This window comes from Camelus bactrianus, chromosome 21, assembly GCF_048773025.1.
Source record: "Camelus bactrianus isolate YW-2024 breed Bactrian camel chromosome 21, ASM4877302v1, whole genome shotgun sequence".
Classification (NCBI taxonomy): domain Eukaryota; kingdom Metazoa; phylum Chordata; class Mammalia; order Artiodactyla; family Camelidae; genus Camelus; species Camelus bactrianus.
The window spans coordinates 23,197,109-23,214,058 of record NC_133559.1 but is presented as its reverse complement, the minus strand read 5'-3'; the positions used below and the strand labels follow the sequence as shown (position 1 = coordinate 23,214,058).

At 42.4% G+C, this 16,950-nt stretch overlaps 1 protein-coding gene across 1 annotated transcript in view; it reads right to left on the bottom strand.

The window, feature by feature from the left end:
* The window catches only part of PAPPA2 (pappalysin 2), a 248,965-nt gene that overhangs the window by 52,215 nt on the left and 179,800 nt on the right, over positions 1–16,950 (bottom strand). The window contains exons 18-19 of the mRNA XM_010954894.3: positions 2,783–2,951; positions 1,260–1,395 (exon numbers count right to left, since the gene is read on the bottom strand). Of these exons, the coding sequence (XP_010953196.1) occupies positions 1,260–1,395; positions 2,783–2,951 (305 nt within the window). The remainder of the gene's footprint in view (positions 1–1,259; positions 1,396–2,782; positions 2,952–16,950) is intronic.

The window sequence follows — 16,950 nt, the reverse complement described above, 5'->3', positions numbered from 1 at the left end:
TCTACTACCTAAAAACTTTACTAGCTGGGGAAAAAAAAATGGCCCAGAAATTATGAAGGCAGATTTATAACGTCTGCTACACTGAAGATCATTACACTGGCAGCCAAGAAACCTACGTGATTAAAGAGGAAGCAAGGGGAAATCAGAAGCAGAGATTTTGGTCATGTATTGGCCTTTTGAAGGAAAATCTTGCTCTAGTTCCTTGTATGTGGCATCCAAGTAGCTTCTAAAATGCTATTCAAAGAAGACACAGTCGCATGGTTCTCTGTTTTCTCCTCTAAAGAGTTGATGATCGCCAAGTCTCTTTTCAGCTCTCACTATCTCTATTCCTGTTTTTTGCTAACTTGTATAATAACTCAAAGAGTGACATGACTCTTAAAGACTCTGTATATGTAAGTGTACGACATACTAATGTAGAAACTGGAGGGTAGGGAGATAAGAATTTTCTCATGAAACACCACACAAGAGGCATAGTCGAAGCACCCCACTACTCCATGTCTGACCCAGAGATTTCTCAGTGCAAAAGCAACTTGAAGATGGAAAAGAACATCTCAGAAACTGACAAGCTTTCTCATTAACTTGAATTATACCCACTGGCATGACCCAATTTATAAAATTAAGCTTACTCGTGCCATTCAAAACTTAGGGTTAATCTCACAAGAACTTCCACAAGCAGTATCTCTTTTCTAGGATGCTTACATTCAGCCAGAGCAGAGTTGAGTCAATATCACTTTAAACCAGCCCTGGCCACAGAGATTTTTAATTTCAGTTATTTCATTAAGAAGTTGCCCCTAGGTTCCGGATCCTGATTCCCTGCACAGAAAGAATGGCTGCTGAGCCAGACAAGCCAGAGCAATCTCAAACTGTTCCTTTCAGGAACTCTCTGCTCCAGTAACAACAGCAGAGAGAACGGAGGAGGCGCCCGGCACATGCGCGGTATGTGGCTACACTTTTCCACCTTTCCTCTTGGAACTACTATTCCAGCCACAAATCAATCCACTTTCAGCCTGCAGCGAAGAGAGTAACTTGACCAGACACTATGCAAATGGTTCAGCAGCGGCACCAACATTCCACACGTGTGGAGGAGTAAAAAAAATAATATGAATTTGTCATAAATTTCATTTTTACTGAAGCGACTAAGAGTCAGCTTGCATTTCCATCCATTCCTCAGGGAGAGCAACGGATCTGATTCAAGATCCAGCCAGGCCTAATAAAAGGATTACTTGGGAGCAGAATTCAGCATCGCTTCCCAAACCTACCAATCCCGTATCCCTGTTCACACTTGTACTCCACGAAATTCAGCTCCGAGGTGGGTGGTGGGCATTCCCCTTGCAGGTTCTCACACAACTTGAACTCCTCAGTCCACAGTCCCTCCTTAGTGCAGAGGATGGGGAGCTAGAATATCAGAAGTCAAGAACATATCCATTATTGTTTTGCTCACTTACTTTAGAGTGAGGACAAAAGTGGTCTGATTAAATTTAGCGCTCTCCAACTTTAAGAACCCAGACTAAAAGATACTATTGAAGTAATAAACCATGTTGTTACAGAGTGCCCCTTCCCCCCCAAAAACAAGTCAAGACAATTTTTTGCTGTTTTGATGTGAAGAAATCATGAACAATTTTGTCACTAATGAAATTCATTAACAAAGTTTCCTCCTTTGGATATAAGGATATGGTGAGCTATCAACTGTGGCCCATGTATTCCGAGATTTTTTTTTGGAAATTTTTTCCCAGACGGTGTTGTTTTGCATTGGTCCGTTCATACGATCCCACAAATGCTGCTTGTGGGAACTGTCACATTTTTTTCAACATGAGTTTAAGTCAGGGAAACTAATTCGTAATTTTTCTGAAGGTGCTTTCTGCCTTTCTGCTTGAATGGACACATCATCGTTGCCTTTGATCTCACCACAGTTCTATTTCCTTTCTCCACGTGTGTTCTGGTTTGGGCAACTCTTGGCTTCACATCTCCGGGAATAACAAAGTACGTTATAATGCAGAATACAGAGAACAGCACTCACTCACAAAACCCAAGAAAGTAAGATTGTAGAATTAGAGATAAGTCTCCCTTTATCTGGCCAACTCCTTAAACGATCAGTGCAAACAAATGTGTTTGGTTTCTCAGGGGTCTCATTTCACGGAGTGTTCTTTTCACATCTGTCCTGCACTGCTTACCTTGCAGTGTTGGACACTGAGCTCAAGACATGTGCCAGGAGAGCAGGCAAAGTCCTTGATCTTTGCCTAGGATGTCTGCTTAACGTCCTGTCTCGTGTATGTGGGTGGTACTTGCAAAGAGTCTAAAATAAAACTGATTTTAGTCACGTAACCACGATAAGACTGTGGTTTTTGTTTGAGACCTCTCGCGCCAAAATCCAAGGGAGAATAAAAGCCAGACACCGTTTTCAGCTTTGCCTTTGCTGAGGAATTCGTGTTCATGACTCTGGCTCTATTAAAAAGTGTAATACCAGCATTTCCAGGCAAGTTAGGTCGGAGGAAATCACATCACCAAATCAGAATCCCAGCATTTTTGCAATTTACTCGGGTACCCAAACCATCAGGTCTTTCTTCTTATCCAGAAGGAAGTTCTGAAGTCAGATGAGAATATTCCGAAAACGTGGTATCTTCTGAACCCCTTATAGATTAATGTCAACACCCATGGTTAGAATGCCAGCTCAGTAAGGCCCTGCCTGTTGGGATCCATTTAGATCATTTCTACTCAACATTCTTGGATTTGTCACCAAGATTAGAGCACAGCCTGATTCAGATTCAAGTTCAAGTCATCTTACCCTTTTGCTTTCCTGGTTACAGTTGAGCACACACTGGCTGCCGAGCTCAAAGCCATTGGTGCATTCATACATGCCTTCAAAGACCGGAGAAGGGGGCTCACACACCACTGGGATGCAGCTTCCTCGCTCCCAGATGCCACCCTCCAGGCACTGTATCTTCAGGAACTTGCTGATAAGACATAACACAAAATTGCCCATCAGAATCCCTCAAGGAGATTACGGGAGAAGACTGGACCGTCAGTAACGTGGGATCAGGATTCGCAAAGAGGGCCAGTTGGCTCTTGTTAGCCAAACATCCTACTTCTCCAGCCTAATTTCTGAATCATGGAAGGAAAAATGGCAATGTGCACTTCATAGCAGTGATAGCATTAGCCGTTGCATAGTAATATTTGATATGTTACTCTCCAGAGAGCTTGGTAAGTGTCAGGGCAGCGTCTAGATTTTTTACAGTTGGGTTTTCTTTAAGCTTTTCATCCTGGAGCAATCTCACCCCTATGTGCACGGGGAAATACCAGGGAGGACAGAGTACAGAAGAGATTATCACAGAGGCAGGGGACTACCCTGCAGTCATTTGAGGATCATCAGTGTTAATATGGTAACAATTAATGAGGCTGCCAGTATTTATTGGTTCTCCAGAGAGGGGAGGGTATGGGTCTTCTTTTAAAACAGAGGCTCTTCCCCTGAACTTCAGAAGGGCAAGAGTCTTGCTGGAAATTACTATGGTCACTTCGTTTCCTTACAAGTCCATTTTTTTTCCTGGAAAGCGTTCATCGCTTTCATCAGATTCTCAAAGTAGAGGTGACTCAACACTGTCCTGGAAGAACTGCCCTTCCTTCTCATGCACAGCTCCGGCCTCCAGCCGGAGAGGCTGCACGTGAAGTGGGCGGCAGTCAGTAGAACTAGGTCTTGCCACTTGGAACTCCATTCCATCCCCCTTCTGACCCACTGCCAAGCCGAAGGTGCTTTCCATTCTGCTGTTCTAACGCACCCGCTTCTGATTCAGAACACTCCTGGTTACACTTAAGCTTGTGATTCTAAAACAGAAATAATCCTTTGGCTGTTGAGTCAAACACATGGTGGCCTTAAATTCTTATTTTCCAGTATCACGATGCCCTTTTTAAATTTAAAGATGACCACTGTCCACACACTTTTAATGGGCTATCGTACTTCTGTACAATGTCTCCTGCACGCTTCCCCACTATTCTAATCTTACACTAGCATAACATTTGTCTCCTTATTTCATAAATGTCTATCTGTCTGCCTTTCCCACTAGGTTGGAAGCTGTCTGAAGGAAAGACTGCCTCTTATTCTTGTTTTGAATTTCTAGGAACTAAAAAGTCTGTCTTATATTAGGCATTGATTAAATATTTGCCAACTTGAATTATTTAACCAAAATTCAGTGTGTTAGGCACACTTCAGAGTACATTCCATATTTTAACAAACCAAATCATCAGAATATTCCTAACAAAATAGGAGCATCACTCCCATTTTGTAGATGAAACATACTCAGAGATGTTCAGTAATTAGGCCAACATCCTACAGCACAGAATGCAGCTGATTTCAAATAATTTAGATATATTTTAATAGCTTAACATATTTTAACAATATCCACTTAGATATTTGTGGTGTTTAGTATCAGTTATTTAGAGTTATGCCTTTATTCTCAGTAATATTTTAAGATAGAAATCTGATTTTATGACTAGAATTTGTTAGCGTCATAGTTTATGTGGACATATAGCTACAATCTGTTAATAATAAATACTATTTTTGAGCTGTATTTCAGGTGTTTGGCAAGACACCTACGTATATCATTTCATTGAATCCCCCAAACGGCAGTTAAAAATAAATATTATAATCCACATTTCAGGGAGGGAAACTGAGCCTGAGAGATGGAAAGCTAGCTCAAATGCCCGTCCGCAGGAAGAGCTGCAGGTAGGACTTGGAGCTAGGTCAGCTCCTTGAACCTGGGTCAGATTCAATCACGCTTTTCATGTTCTACAATCCACTTTGAATATCAATAATGTCTCTAGCCTATTGAACAGCCCTTTATCCTGATGCCCCATTTATAAGTGTGGTGAAAAAAGAAAAGATTCACTTGAAATTTTTGCACTGAGTATAAAATGACATATAGAAAATCGCACAAATCTTAACACACAGCGCAAGAAATTTTCATATGGGAATACATTTGGGTAATCATCATTCTGATCAAGACGCAGAGAATTTCTAACCCCCTTAGAAGTCCTCTTCCCAGCTGAACCTCCCCACCCCCAGTTGAACCAGCCCACACTATTCTGACTTTCCTCAGCATAGATCGCTTTTGCCTGTGTTTAAACTTTATATAAATGAAATCACACCCTAGGCACTCTTCAGTATATGGCTTCTTTCCCTAAAGAAGGATGACATTTAAAAATATCTTCTTAAATCTATTTTCAAGGAAGGGCTTGCAGTTCTTTTTTACTATAACGAAGTTCCTTTTTGTTCCTCTCCCGGACTGAATATTCTACTCATTTTTCACACCACAGAGTTTATAACCTCCCAGGGACTCTCTCCTTTCTTCCACCTCCCACAGATGAAGTCCTTCCCCTCCCTCTGCTGAACTGACACCCCCAGCTGGAGAGAGCAGGCAATACCACAGATACCAGGGGAGAGGCAAGGCTGTAAACCTTGCATGTCAGCATGGTTATAAAGGAAAACCCTTGCTTGGCCAGGATGACAATATTTTGACTTCGTGTGGTATTTTTCTCTGAATTGGTTGGAACACTTCAACTGTGGAAACAGTCCGCCCTTTCCTTGCCTAGAGTGGAGAGCCACTCAAGAATGCCGATTTCATATATTTCGCTGCCAGTTTAATAACCTCAGGGGTGAGGGTAGAGGGATCAGACTTGGCTGGGGAAGAGTGAGTTGGGTGCTGTGGGTGGTACCTGGACAACGTGACAGGCCCTGTGCTGTAAACCAGCAGTCACCTCGCTGATAAGGGAGGTCGAAGGGTGGAAGGTAGCAGGGGAAGCGGCACGGCTCTCACTGGCGCCCCTGGAGCCCAGAGAAGGCACTACAGGCAGGAGTGGGAAGAGGGTGGGAGACAGTCCTGAGTTCCTAGGAAATCTCCTTTCCTTTCTACAGGAGTTCTTATGCCCCTCAACCTCACGGAGTCTCCTCACAGTTTCTTCCCCCTTATCCAGGGGCTGGCTTCGGTCTGTCACTCAATCAGATCACACAATTTGGGTCCCACCCTCAGACTTCTCACAAATCATTTGACTGGTCAGTCCTTCATGGCCGAATAGCCAGGGCTGTCTCACGGGCCCCATGTCGATGCCTGTCTGTACCCTCCTATACCCGCTTACAGAATGAATCTTGAGATCCCATGATATGGAGCTTGGCACTTGAATGCCATGGGCTGGTTCTGGCCATTTTGTTCAAAAAGGGGCTGTGATTGTGGTAGGAATTCAGGGTGTCCTCTGCTCCTCCCAGCTCTAGGAATTGTGGTTTCCACGTAGGGTCCCTGAGGAGGACCGAAGCCTCTAGCAACGGCAGGACTTTAACTTCCAGTGGTACCAAAACTGCCTCTGCGTTTCTTCTAGTCTGATGACTCTGGGGAGTAACCTCTGGCCTTCATCAAATCCTTAATGAAGAAAGTTAGTTTATTCATAATGGCCCAACTCCTTCACAAGAAGTGTGTGAATCAAAAGCTAAGCGATACTTTTTAAGTCGCGAAGTGAATAGGTTTGTGTTTCAAAGAATGATGGCGTTGGGTACGAGACAAAGCACACAGGCAGGCCCTCACCAGGACAGAGGTTCCAAAACTTCCTTGACATCCTAGGGCAAGTGCCTTTCACATGAAATGGTCTATACTCCCTCACCATCAGCTCCCTATGCTTTCCTCATCCCAGTAGAGTAAGGGAGGCTAAAACATCTCATTTTACAGGCAGGAAACTGCACGTTAATAACGATGGGGTGACTTGCCCAATGCCACACAGCAAGCAAGTCACTGGCAAAAGCAAGAACAGAATTCAGAGCGTTGAAATCATAACATAACACCCGACCATTAGAATAATGGTTTCCAAGTGGCGTTGGTAGATCAGCCCCATCAGAATCATGTAGGAACTGTATTAAAAAACAAAAAACACAAAAAACAAACACAGATTGCCTAAATCTCCTGGAACAGGCCTCACACCCTATATTTTAAAGTTTGTCAGCAGTCTTACTATGTAGGCCAGGTTGGCAAACTACTTTAATATCGATGCTACTTTCCTATGCTAGTCAAAATAAGCCGTTAAGTGTAGAAAGCAGAGAGCAGGATCCCCCAGCTGAGAAGAGCGGCCAAACGGCTGGACGCTTAGCAAAGACCAAACAGGACAGCTACAGCCAGACAGCTTGCTCTGTAAACGGTTACCATGAGGAGTCGGGGGTAGGGGAAGGTTTGTATTTATTCTCCCTCTAACGACTCCAGACAAATCACCACAATTTCCAAGTTAGAAGATGCCTCTTCCAACTTCCAGAACTTGTGGTGTCCACCTCGGGCCGAAAATCCAGCTGCGCTCTTTCTGCTTCTTACCTCGCTGCCAGAAATAAAGATCTTGTAATCAAAACTTGGCTGAAAGCGTGATTGAGGCTGCCTGAGGCACACATGAGCCTACCCCATCCTTCTATCACCCCTGCAGGGTTTTCAAAAGTAATATTTATTCTCCATTGGAGAAAATAAAAAGATGATTGTTGCATCCAAGGGAATTATCTTGTCTTTACTGATCAAGGGCATCTGGTGTCTCCAGTGATAGTCTCTCATGAACAATAATAATAATAACAGGAAAACAAAAGGCTATTGAGCACACAAGCGCTAGGAATTGTGCAGAAGGATATCCATGTACATCCTTTTATCCTCAAGCCCATCCTGTGTAAGAAGGACTATTGTTGAGTTCTTGATCTCCACCCATGCTCTTCTTCAATCATTCCCAGCTCAGTAAATGATACCACCATCTACCCTGTTGCCCAAACTGGAAACTTAGGAGACATTCTTGATTCTACTCTTTGTCTCAATCTTACCTTCTTCCCAGGCTTCCAGGTGATCCTATTTAATTCATCAGCGAGTGCTTTTAGTTTGACCTCCCAAAGGTCCCTGGACTCTGTCCTCTGACCTCTGGCACCTCCACTGCCATGGGCACCAGCCCACATTCCCATCTCTCCCTTCCTAACTGGAGACTTCACTTCTCTTCCAGCTCCCTTCCTATCCACCCCGCAAACACCCGTCAGAGGGATAGGTCATAAAAACAAATAAATAAATTAGAACATGTCATTTCTCTACTTAGGACATTTCAATTGCCTCCTGTTGCACAAAAAATGAAATCCAAACTTTCCCACTTCTCACTCCAGAGGTCCTGCGTGATCCCCATGTCCCCACTCTCTCTGACTTTATCCTATGCCTTATTCACCTTATTTAATATGTTTTGTCCACATTGGACCTAGAATCCCAAGCACAGCTCAAGCCTATCCAGGGAGGCTGTATCATTCTCTCTGCTTGTGATTTTTTTTTTTTTTTTTTGCTGCTCTTCCAATCTAAGAATACTTTTGCCACCCTAGAGCATCCTTATTTTACACCTCTACTGTTGTTGGTTTTTAATCTCAGCACCTGTATATTTCTGCACTGAACGCATACTCTGTAATTATTTTGTTTGTTGCCTGTCCACCACACTGGAATGTAACCTTGCTGAGGGCAAGACCTTGTCTATTATTATATCCTCAGTGCTCAGCATGATGTCTGGTACAGAATAGGTGTCAATAAACAATGGGCCAATGCATGTATCAATGTTTATTTTATAGAGGAAGTGAGTAGGTTTAGAAAAGTAAAATAACTTGCTCACTATTACCTAACTGGTTAATGGCAGAGCAGGGATCAGGACAGGCAGACCTCATGTTACTGAGCTTTGCTGTACTGTACTTCACAGGTACTGCAGTTTTTACAAATTAAAGCTTTGTGGCAACCCTGTGTTGTCATATGATGTTAGCATTTCTTAGCAAGGAAATGTTTTAAATTTAAGTTACATACGTTTTTTTAGACATATGCTATTGCTTACTTAATGGACTCCAGTAACACTGTAACTTACTTTATTGAGATGTTCACTTTTATCGCGGCAGTCTGGAAATGAATGACCCATATTTCCGAGGTCTGCCTGTATCGTGATCTGTCTGATGCCAATCCCCGCGTCATAATATGGAAGCACTATTGTTACTAGAAATAGGGCTGCAGCTAAATTACCTCCCTTTACTTCATGCCTTTGTACCGAGTATCTCAAAGTCCTACCACATACGATATCCCTAAAAAGGAGACGTAAGGGCAAGGAGTAACTGCATGACTATTTTCATTGTACAGGTTAGGGGACAGAAGCATTAACTGGTTGAATGCCTTGTGTGACATACTGTCAGTTTCTGAATTGAAATTAGCAAGCCTCTTGGCTCAGAATATATTAGCCCCTTACTGCTTACTGTGTGGGTCCCAGAACAGCAGCACTGAAATCACCCAGGAGCTTGCTAGGAATGCAGACTCTCCGGCTCCACCTGGACTGACTCCGTCAGAATCTGCATTTTAGCAAGATCCTCAAGTGGTTCCTCTGCACATGAAAGTTTCTGATTAAAGTACTGATCCAGACCGTTTTAAGAGACACGGTCCTCTACCCTACCCCAGACAGAACCACTAGCACTTCCAAACGCCAAGCCAGCTTTCCTCTTAACAAACTGCAGATCTGGTTTCTCAAGCCAACATCCTAAATGGAGAGCAGAAGACTCCAGGCATAGCTAGTCCGTGGCCAGTCGCCGTGACCCTGCGCTCTCTCACACCGGGACTCCCAGGGTCCAGCCCCAGTCCCCTCTGCTGGATGAGACAGAGTATCAGGACCATCCTACTAGACACATTGGCATTGACCGACCTTTCTTCCCTGACTCAAAAAAAAAGCCTGTAACTTACAAAGATCGTCCTCCAGGTAAAACAGAGCCTGTCTGTCAGAATGAGCAGCCTGCTAACCCCAAAGCATGTGGTCAGTCCTATTTCTAAGCCCCACCTTTCACTTCTATCTTTGGACTGTCTGCTGCTACCTCTTAGGTTTCCAGATTGGCAGATGCAGTAATGCCCTGCCCCCAGGTCGCAGCACCTACCTCACGTGTAGGGCGCCTTCCTCCTCTCTCATTGCCACTGCGCTCACTGTCCAACCCTTAGCCTCTCTCACTTCCAGTTCAATAGCCCCCACTTAACCTTTATTCTGTGCGTCTCTTGGCCCCCCTCATACATTCCTCACACAGCTGGCAGGGTTACCTTCCTACTAAATCTGCTCAGGTTACCTCCAGACCTGAAAACATCCTGAGGTTTTTGCAATGCCTGCAACTTAAAGCTAACATGGACAACAGCTATTAACATGATCCTGCAGAATTCTACTATTTATTCCCTTCAGTGTGTGTTGGAGGAGCTGGTGATTACACTGAAATGCAAGGGTGAACTGAGTCTAAAACATGGAAACATGACATAGAAATCTCTTGCTATCATCATCTTTTTATCAGGTAATTAGGTTTATTTATTTAGACATACTTTTTCATGAAGCTACAGGGGATTGAACCAGCGCATGCTAAGCACGCGCTCTACCACTGAGCCCTACCTTCCCCCGAAGTGAAGTATTTTGAAGTTAAGCTATATACATTGTATAAGTAACATTTAGTTTCAGGCATACCTCAGAGGTCTAGTGAGTTTGGTTCCAGACCCCGGCAATAAAGTGAATATCACAGTAAAGCGAGTCACGTGAATTTGCTGGTTTCCCAGTGCATGTAAAAGTTACGTTTACAACATACTGTAGTCTATTGAGTGTCCAATAGCTCTATGCCTAAAAATATATATATCTTAATTTAAAAATTCTTTATTGCTAAAAAATACTATCCATCATCTAAGCCTTCAGGGAGTCATAATCTTTCTGCTGGTGGAAGAGTTGAAATAGTGGGAGAATTACCCAAATGTGATGCAAAGACACAAAATGAGTAAATGCTCTTGGAAAAAGGGTGCCGATAAAGTTGTTTGATGCTGGGCTGCCACAAACCTTCAATTCACAAAGAATGCAGTATCTGCCAAGCATAATAAAGTGAAGCACAATAAAACAAGGTATGCCTGCATTTGTCCACTCATACATTCGGTCAACAAACATTCGTTAAGCACCTAGTGTGGGCCCATGCATTGCATTAGGTCCTGCAGTTGTAGAAGCAAATACTAATACTGCAATGAGGCCAGAAGGCTGACCTGTGGGAGCCCAAAGAGGGGCATGAAGGAAGGATATGTGGAAATGAAGACTTTGAGAAGGTTCATTATGTAGAGAAGGAGAAAGGCCTGCCAGGCGGAAGGAACAGTGCACACAAGAACCAGCAGTGTGCAAGGCAGCGTGTGCTTACAGCCTTGGCCTGAAGTCTAAATGGAGAAAAGTAGGCATGTACGTTTCGGGCAGAGCTGGGGAGGGAGAAGAGCCTGGGGGAATCAGATGGGACAGAATTCTGGCAGAAAAGGGCCACAAATTGTATGAATTCCACTTCAGAGGGTGGGTTCTCTCATTTGTAAGGAATCCTTTCTTTGTAAAGTTTCCGGCTGAAGAAATCTTCCAGGCATCGTTATATTCTTGCTCCTGGTCAGTACAGCTCAAAGACAGGCACGCTGGAAAGTGCTCACAGGATAGACGCACGTGCACACCCTCACCTGGAAACCCATGAATCCCTCACTGCACGTCACTGTTGCTCTTCCAGAGGGCAATGCTCTTTACAGGGCTCCTTGTCCAGAAACCACAGCAATGATAAGACCTGAATCCACTAACGAGTTCTCAGAACTTCCGGCAAGCTGTGACCCACGGAAGGACTTCGGCATTTGCACAGGTGAACCCTGCATTTGCCTCATCCCCCTGATGCGGGCTGGAATGAGAAGACTGATTACCATTCTCCTTGCCAGTTTTCCCTGACTGAAGAGGAAGAGTCGGAGGTCAGAGTGCCTTCAGCAGGCTTTTCGTGGCTGCACCGGGTAATTCCCATCAAGAAGATGGTGTGCAGAATGGTTAAGAGCGGATGACTTGGAATCAAGAGACTAAGCTCAGACTCCAGCTGTGGCTCTTCATAAGCCTCTGACTTTTAATAAATTATCTATCCTTTCTTCTCTAGGGTTTCCTATCTGAAAAATGGGGATAATAGTGGCTTCCCTACAGAGGCATTAGGAGATTATACAAGTCAGTGTGTATAAAGCAGGTGGGACGATGCCTGGCACATACCAGGCTCAGTAAGTAGCAGACATTATTAGCTCTGATGGCCAAAGGGTCTACTCGGCCCCACCTCTCTCTCGCTCTGGCTGTCTCCCTCTGTGTGTGTGATATGAGGGTGGAATGTTAACATTCTCTTCTGTCTTTCCACCCTACTTAATTCTTCAGATTCTTGTCCCACCCATCACCCTTCAGGACACAGTTCATAAATCAGTTTGGCCTGACTGGACTCCATCACTCAAGAGCAAAGGCAAGATCACAACCAAAATATTCACCCACTTGGCCAAAGAAGGGGTTAGCAGGAGCCTGAGACCGAGGATGGGGTAGGAAAAAGGAAGTGTAGAAAGGGCATCAGGGAGAGAAATTCTGGGTTGAAGAAAGTCCTCTTGGCTTATACATAATATCCCAGCACTTAACTCATGCTAGACTTTTTAAAATTATTTTTCCTGATTAATAGAGAAATTGGTGGTCAGTATAACATTGGAAGAGGAAGGACAGTTTTACAATAAGGTGCTCCCTAGCTTGGGACTGAAGGTCACAGGGAAATTTACAAGTTTAACAAGCGCCGTGTTCAAAGTGAAGGCTGTGTGCCAGTCGCCAGAGCCCTGTGAAGCCTGCAGTGGCAAGCTGGCCGGTACCCAGGTGTGTTTGTGAGTGTCCAAGGCTTGGAGCAGAGGTCCAGTCGCTTTCACGCCAAAAGAGGCTGTGATAAATTAGCCTAAAGCTCACGTTATCCTACAATGGCAAAGAATTGAAGATTCCGAGGATAAACTTTGAATGTGTTTACTATAAACACTAATTATAAAGCCAGACAATGTCTTAATGGAAAGAAAACAAATTTCCATTTCTCACAGACGCATGGGTGTACATAAAGATTACAGTGTGTCCCTTAATTGGCAAATCATAGACTGCACATGTGTCCCTACATATGTAGGGTTAGCGTTTATTCATCTATGTGTATGCACAATGTTATGACACAGAGCTTAAAAAGTAGGTAGATTATTTTACTGAATTTTCTAAGTTACAAATCCAGGATTCTTAAGAAGTTTGAGCATTTGCTTCAACTGCACACTTCATTCCCTTAGCCAAATCTCTCTTTCCCTTCCTATGGTAGGATAAAACCAGTCGAACCTCAGAGAATCAGGCTATGGTTCAAAAAGACCAAAAAAGCCTAAAAATTTAGGTAATGTCTCCAGGACATGCCCTTCCCTTCTCCTCCAAGACCAACCAGACCGTATTTCCCACCTTAATTTTTGAAGTACGTCCACCTCTATCCTGTTATTTGCATTTCTTTTCCCCCACATCCCCCTTTTTCCTTTTCATGGTCCACTTGAAGCCACTGAAGTATTTGGATAAGTCACTGAGTTGACAGTGGGATGAGATGAAACACTCAGGGGGTTCTGATTGGCAGAGGGAAGAACATGTATTTTCCTTAATTTAATAAATTTTCTGTTTTAATGTGTGTGTTTCCTTTATAGGCAGGGAAATGCACACCCCTACTGCCCTGGTAAGTGAAGACCTGCACTTCCCACTTGGAATGCCAGCTTGAGTCTTTCTGGCCTCTATGTTGTTTTTCTGGGGCATAGAAACTAACCACGGGCTGAGAGACCATAGACACTGATAAAAATGGAGCTGAGTATGTTCCTTGCTAAAGAAGATTACCTGTTAAACACACCAAAAGCAGTAGTCATTTTACGAGGGGCATTAACCTGCTGGAAATGATGGAAATGGTGATAATGTTAATGATGATAAACAGCAGCTATGCTGACCAGAAACTGAATATGACTAAGAACAGAGCTCAGTTCTTTACATCTGTTGTTTCATTTAATTCTTACAAAAATCTGTCAGTACCCCTCCTTTCCCTATTATCCATTTGGAAATAAAAATAATCATGTTCAATACAGATCAGTAACTTGCCCAAGGTCAAAGAGCCAATAAAAAGCTGGGTTGGGATTCAAATTTAGATCTCACTAACCCCAGAACCTGCGTAATTAAGCAGGCAGCCAAGAGATAAATCTTGCACGAAGGACAAAGCCTTCTTAGAAATTTGACTACATTTTCTTCTTTACAAGTTTAGAGACGTGCTTAATCTTTAAACTCAATTCTAGAAATCTTTTCAAATGTACCCAATATTCTGTCTTCAAGGAAGATCTAGACTTAATCCTCTTGGATGTGAATGGAGACAGCTCACCAAAGCCCATGGAGAGGAAGAGAATAAAACCTTGGCTGTTCATTGAGACCAGAAGCATTACCTTAAAGTATTGGTCATGTCTGTGTGGTATTTGTGTTTATAATACACTACTGCTGCTTTTTTCCCCTGGTGGTAGTAAATTTTATGTATCACTTCTCTCAGTGGTGTTATACCACATCGTTAACTCTCCTCACTGATTCTGTTGAGACAGAAAATAAAATATAGATTTTTTTTTTTTAGAGTTGGAAGTCACTCAAGATTTTCCCTTATTTTGCAGAGGTGGAAAAAGAGGCTCAGAGAAATATAGTAATTTGCTCAAGATTGAAAGTCTTGTTAACCAAAAGCATGGACTTTGGAGTTACAATGGTTTTAACACCGTATATTGGCTGAGAGATCATGGGAAGGCTACTGAACAATATTCTCTTAGTCTCAGCTTCCTCATCTGCAAGAGGGGATAATAATATACTGATACATATTACTATTATTATAGCAAGTTATATATTACTATATAACTATAGCATAATATATATTATACTATACTATACTCTTATCTTCTTTTTTTATGTAAGATTTTTTAAAATTGAATTACGGTCAGTTACAATGTGTCAGTTTCTGGTTGAACAGCACAACAGTCATGCATATACATACATATATTCATTTTCACATTCTTTTTCATTAAAGGTTATTACAAGATATTGAATATAGTTCCCTGTACTATACAGAAGAAATTTGTTTTTTTAAAATCTATTTTTTATATATAGTGGCTAACATTTGAAGTAAGCCAGCAAAAGAAAGAAAAATACCATATGATATAACTCATATGTGGAATAAAAAAAAAAAAAAAAAAAAGGAAAAAGAGGACACTAATGAACTCATCTACAAAAAAGAAACAGACTCGCAGACACAGTAGACAATCTTATGGTTACCAGACGGGGGGAAGCGGGGTGGGAAGGGATAAATTTGGGAGTTTGAGATGTGCAAATGTTAGCCACTATTATCTTCTTACATAATAAAATATATCAATGTCATGAAAGATAAATGGGGAAATGTATGGGAGGTGCTTGGCACATAGTGATGAATCACTGTTATCATCATCATCAGCTCGAAAGAGCAGAGTCCAGACCTTTTCTTTTAACTCTTTCCCACACTAAACAGCTTTTCTACGTGTGTAGAGACGGTCAAGCCACGCACATCCAGTTTTAAGGCCCTCCCCAGCCCTCCCACTGAAACAGATCAGACAAGCCCTACTGAAGGGTTTCACCAACCAAACGTTAGTTAAACAATAACTAGCCACAGTCTGAGGCCTGTTTATTGCAATCTGAAGCTACATTTGTGTTTATACAACTTAAATAGGTCTATATTCTTTGGAAAAGCTGATACCCTGGGCGACCCTGAGAAAGATGGCTAATTTACAATCACTCTTAAGAAGATCTGACTACCGCAGTGCCTTTCAGATGGCATCTTGATGAATGCCTTACAGAGGGAGAGGCTGTCTGAGTAAAGTTAGAAGGCTGGAATAATTGAGAAGTTGAATTAATTATGGGCCCGAATGAGGTTAACCTAACCTTCACACAGAAAGATAACACCTAATGAGAAAAAGGTAACCATGAGAGTGAAAGATGAGGGGGAATATAATATGGTCTTTTTGATAAAATACAAGTCAAATGCTTTTATTTTAGCTTCCTGGGAAGTCAGGTTAATGAAACAACAAAGGAGTGATTAATGGTGATGTGTATGTGGAAGTAAATTGCATGGGAGAAGAAAAGGAGGGGGTGTGTGTATCATAAAATGTGAACAAGAAAGAACTCCTGACACTATCTAGACTTGACAATTTCTTTGGAGTTACAGTTGTTTGTATTTTCTCCATTAATTCCAAAAAATAAATAAACCTCAAAGAGACATGTAAAGCCTGGCATGCAAAAGTGCTGTTGCAGTAATTTTGGAGAAAGAAAACATGACTCTGGATATTTTTAGGAAAATCAAAACCCCATGACTGATATTCTTACACGAACAAAAGTTCGTGCTTCTAGATTGTGCTTCTTGATTTTGGCTGCACGTTGGAGTGACCTGGGGAGCTTTGCAAAAGACTAATGCCAGGGTCCCACCTCCAGAGATTCTGGTGTAATTGATTTGGGTGTGAGCTGGGCGTTAAGAGAGCTGAACTCTCCCCAGGTGATGCGAGTTTACAGCCAGGTATGAGAACCATTGTTCTGGTGAGCCTGCTGAGAAGTCTAATTCTTTTTCTGTTACCATCAACTTGTACAGAGTTTGCTAATCAAGCTTCAATGTCAGTTGAATAAATAAAATTAAAATTGTCTTTGGAGAATGACCATTCCTTCTATGTTGCTGAGACAATTGCTGGAAGAAAAATAGACAAAATATTTTTAAAGGTTTCTTCCACTCTAAAGCACTTGGAATAGAAATTTCCACCCCTTCATGAGGAAAAACAACAACAACCCTCTTTCCTTCAACAATTTTTAACATCAAATTTAATATCAAAATCCTATCATGATTTTTCTAATAAATGTAGCCTTTACATCCATTCAGAAAGTATTTACTGAGTAACTACCAATAAATGGAGAAGCCCCTGGGCATATGATGCAAGAAATATCCAGGGTCTACTGGATAGATAACCAACCCATTTCTACTCAGTGAGATAAACGATGTTGTCAAGGAAGTTTTCTGTGCAATGGGAACCTATGGGAGGGACATGTCCTACA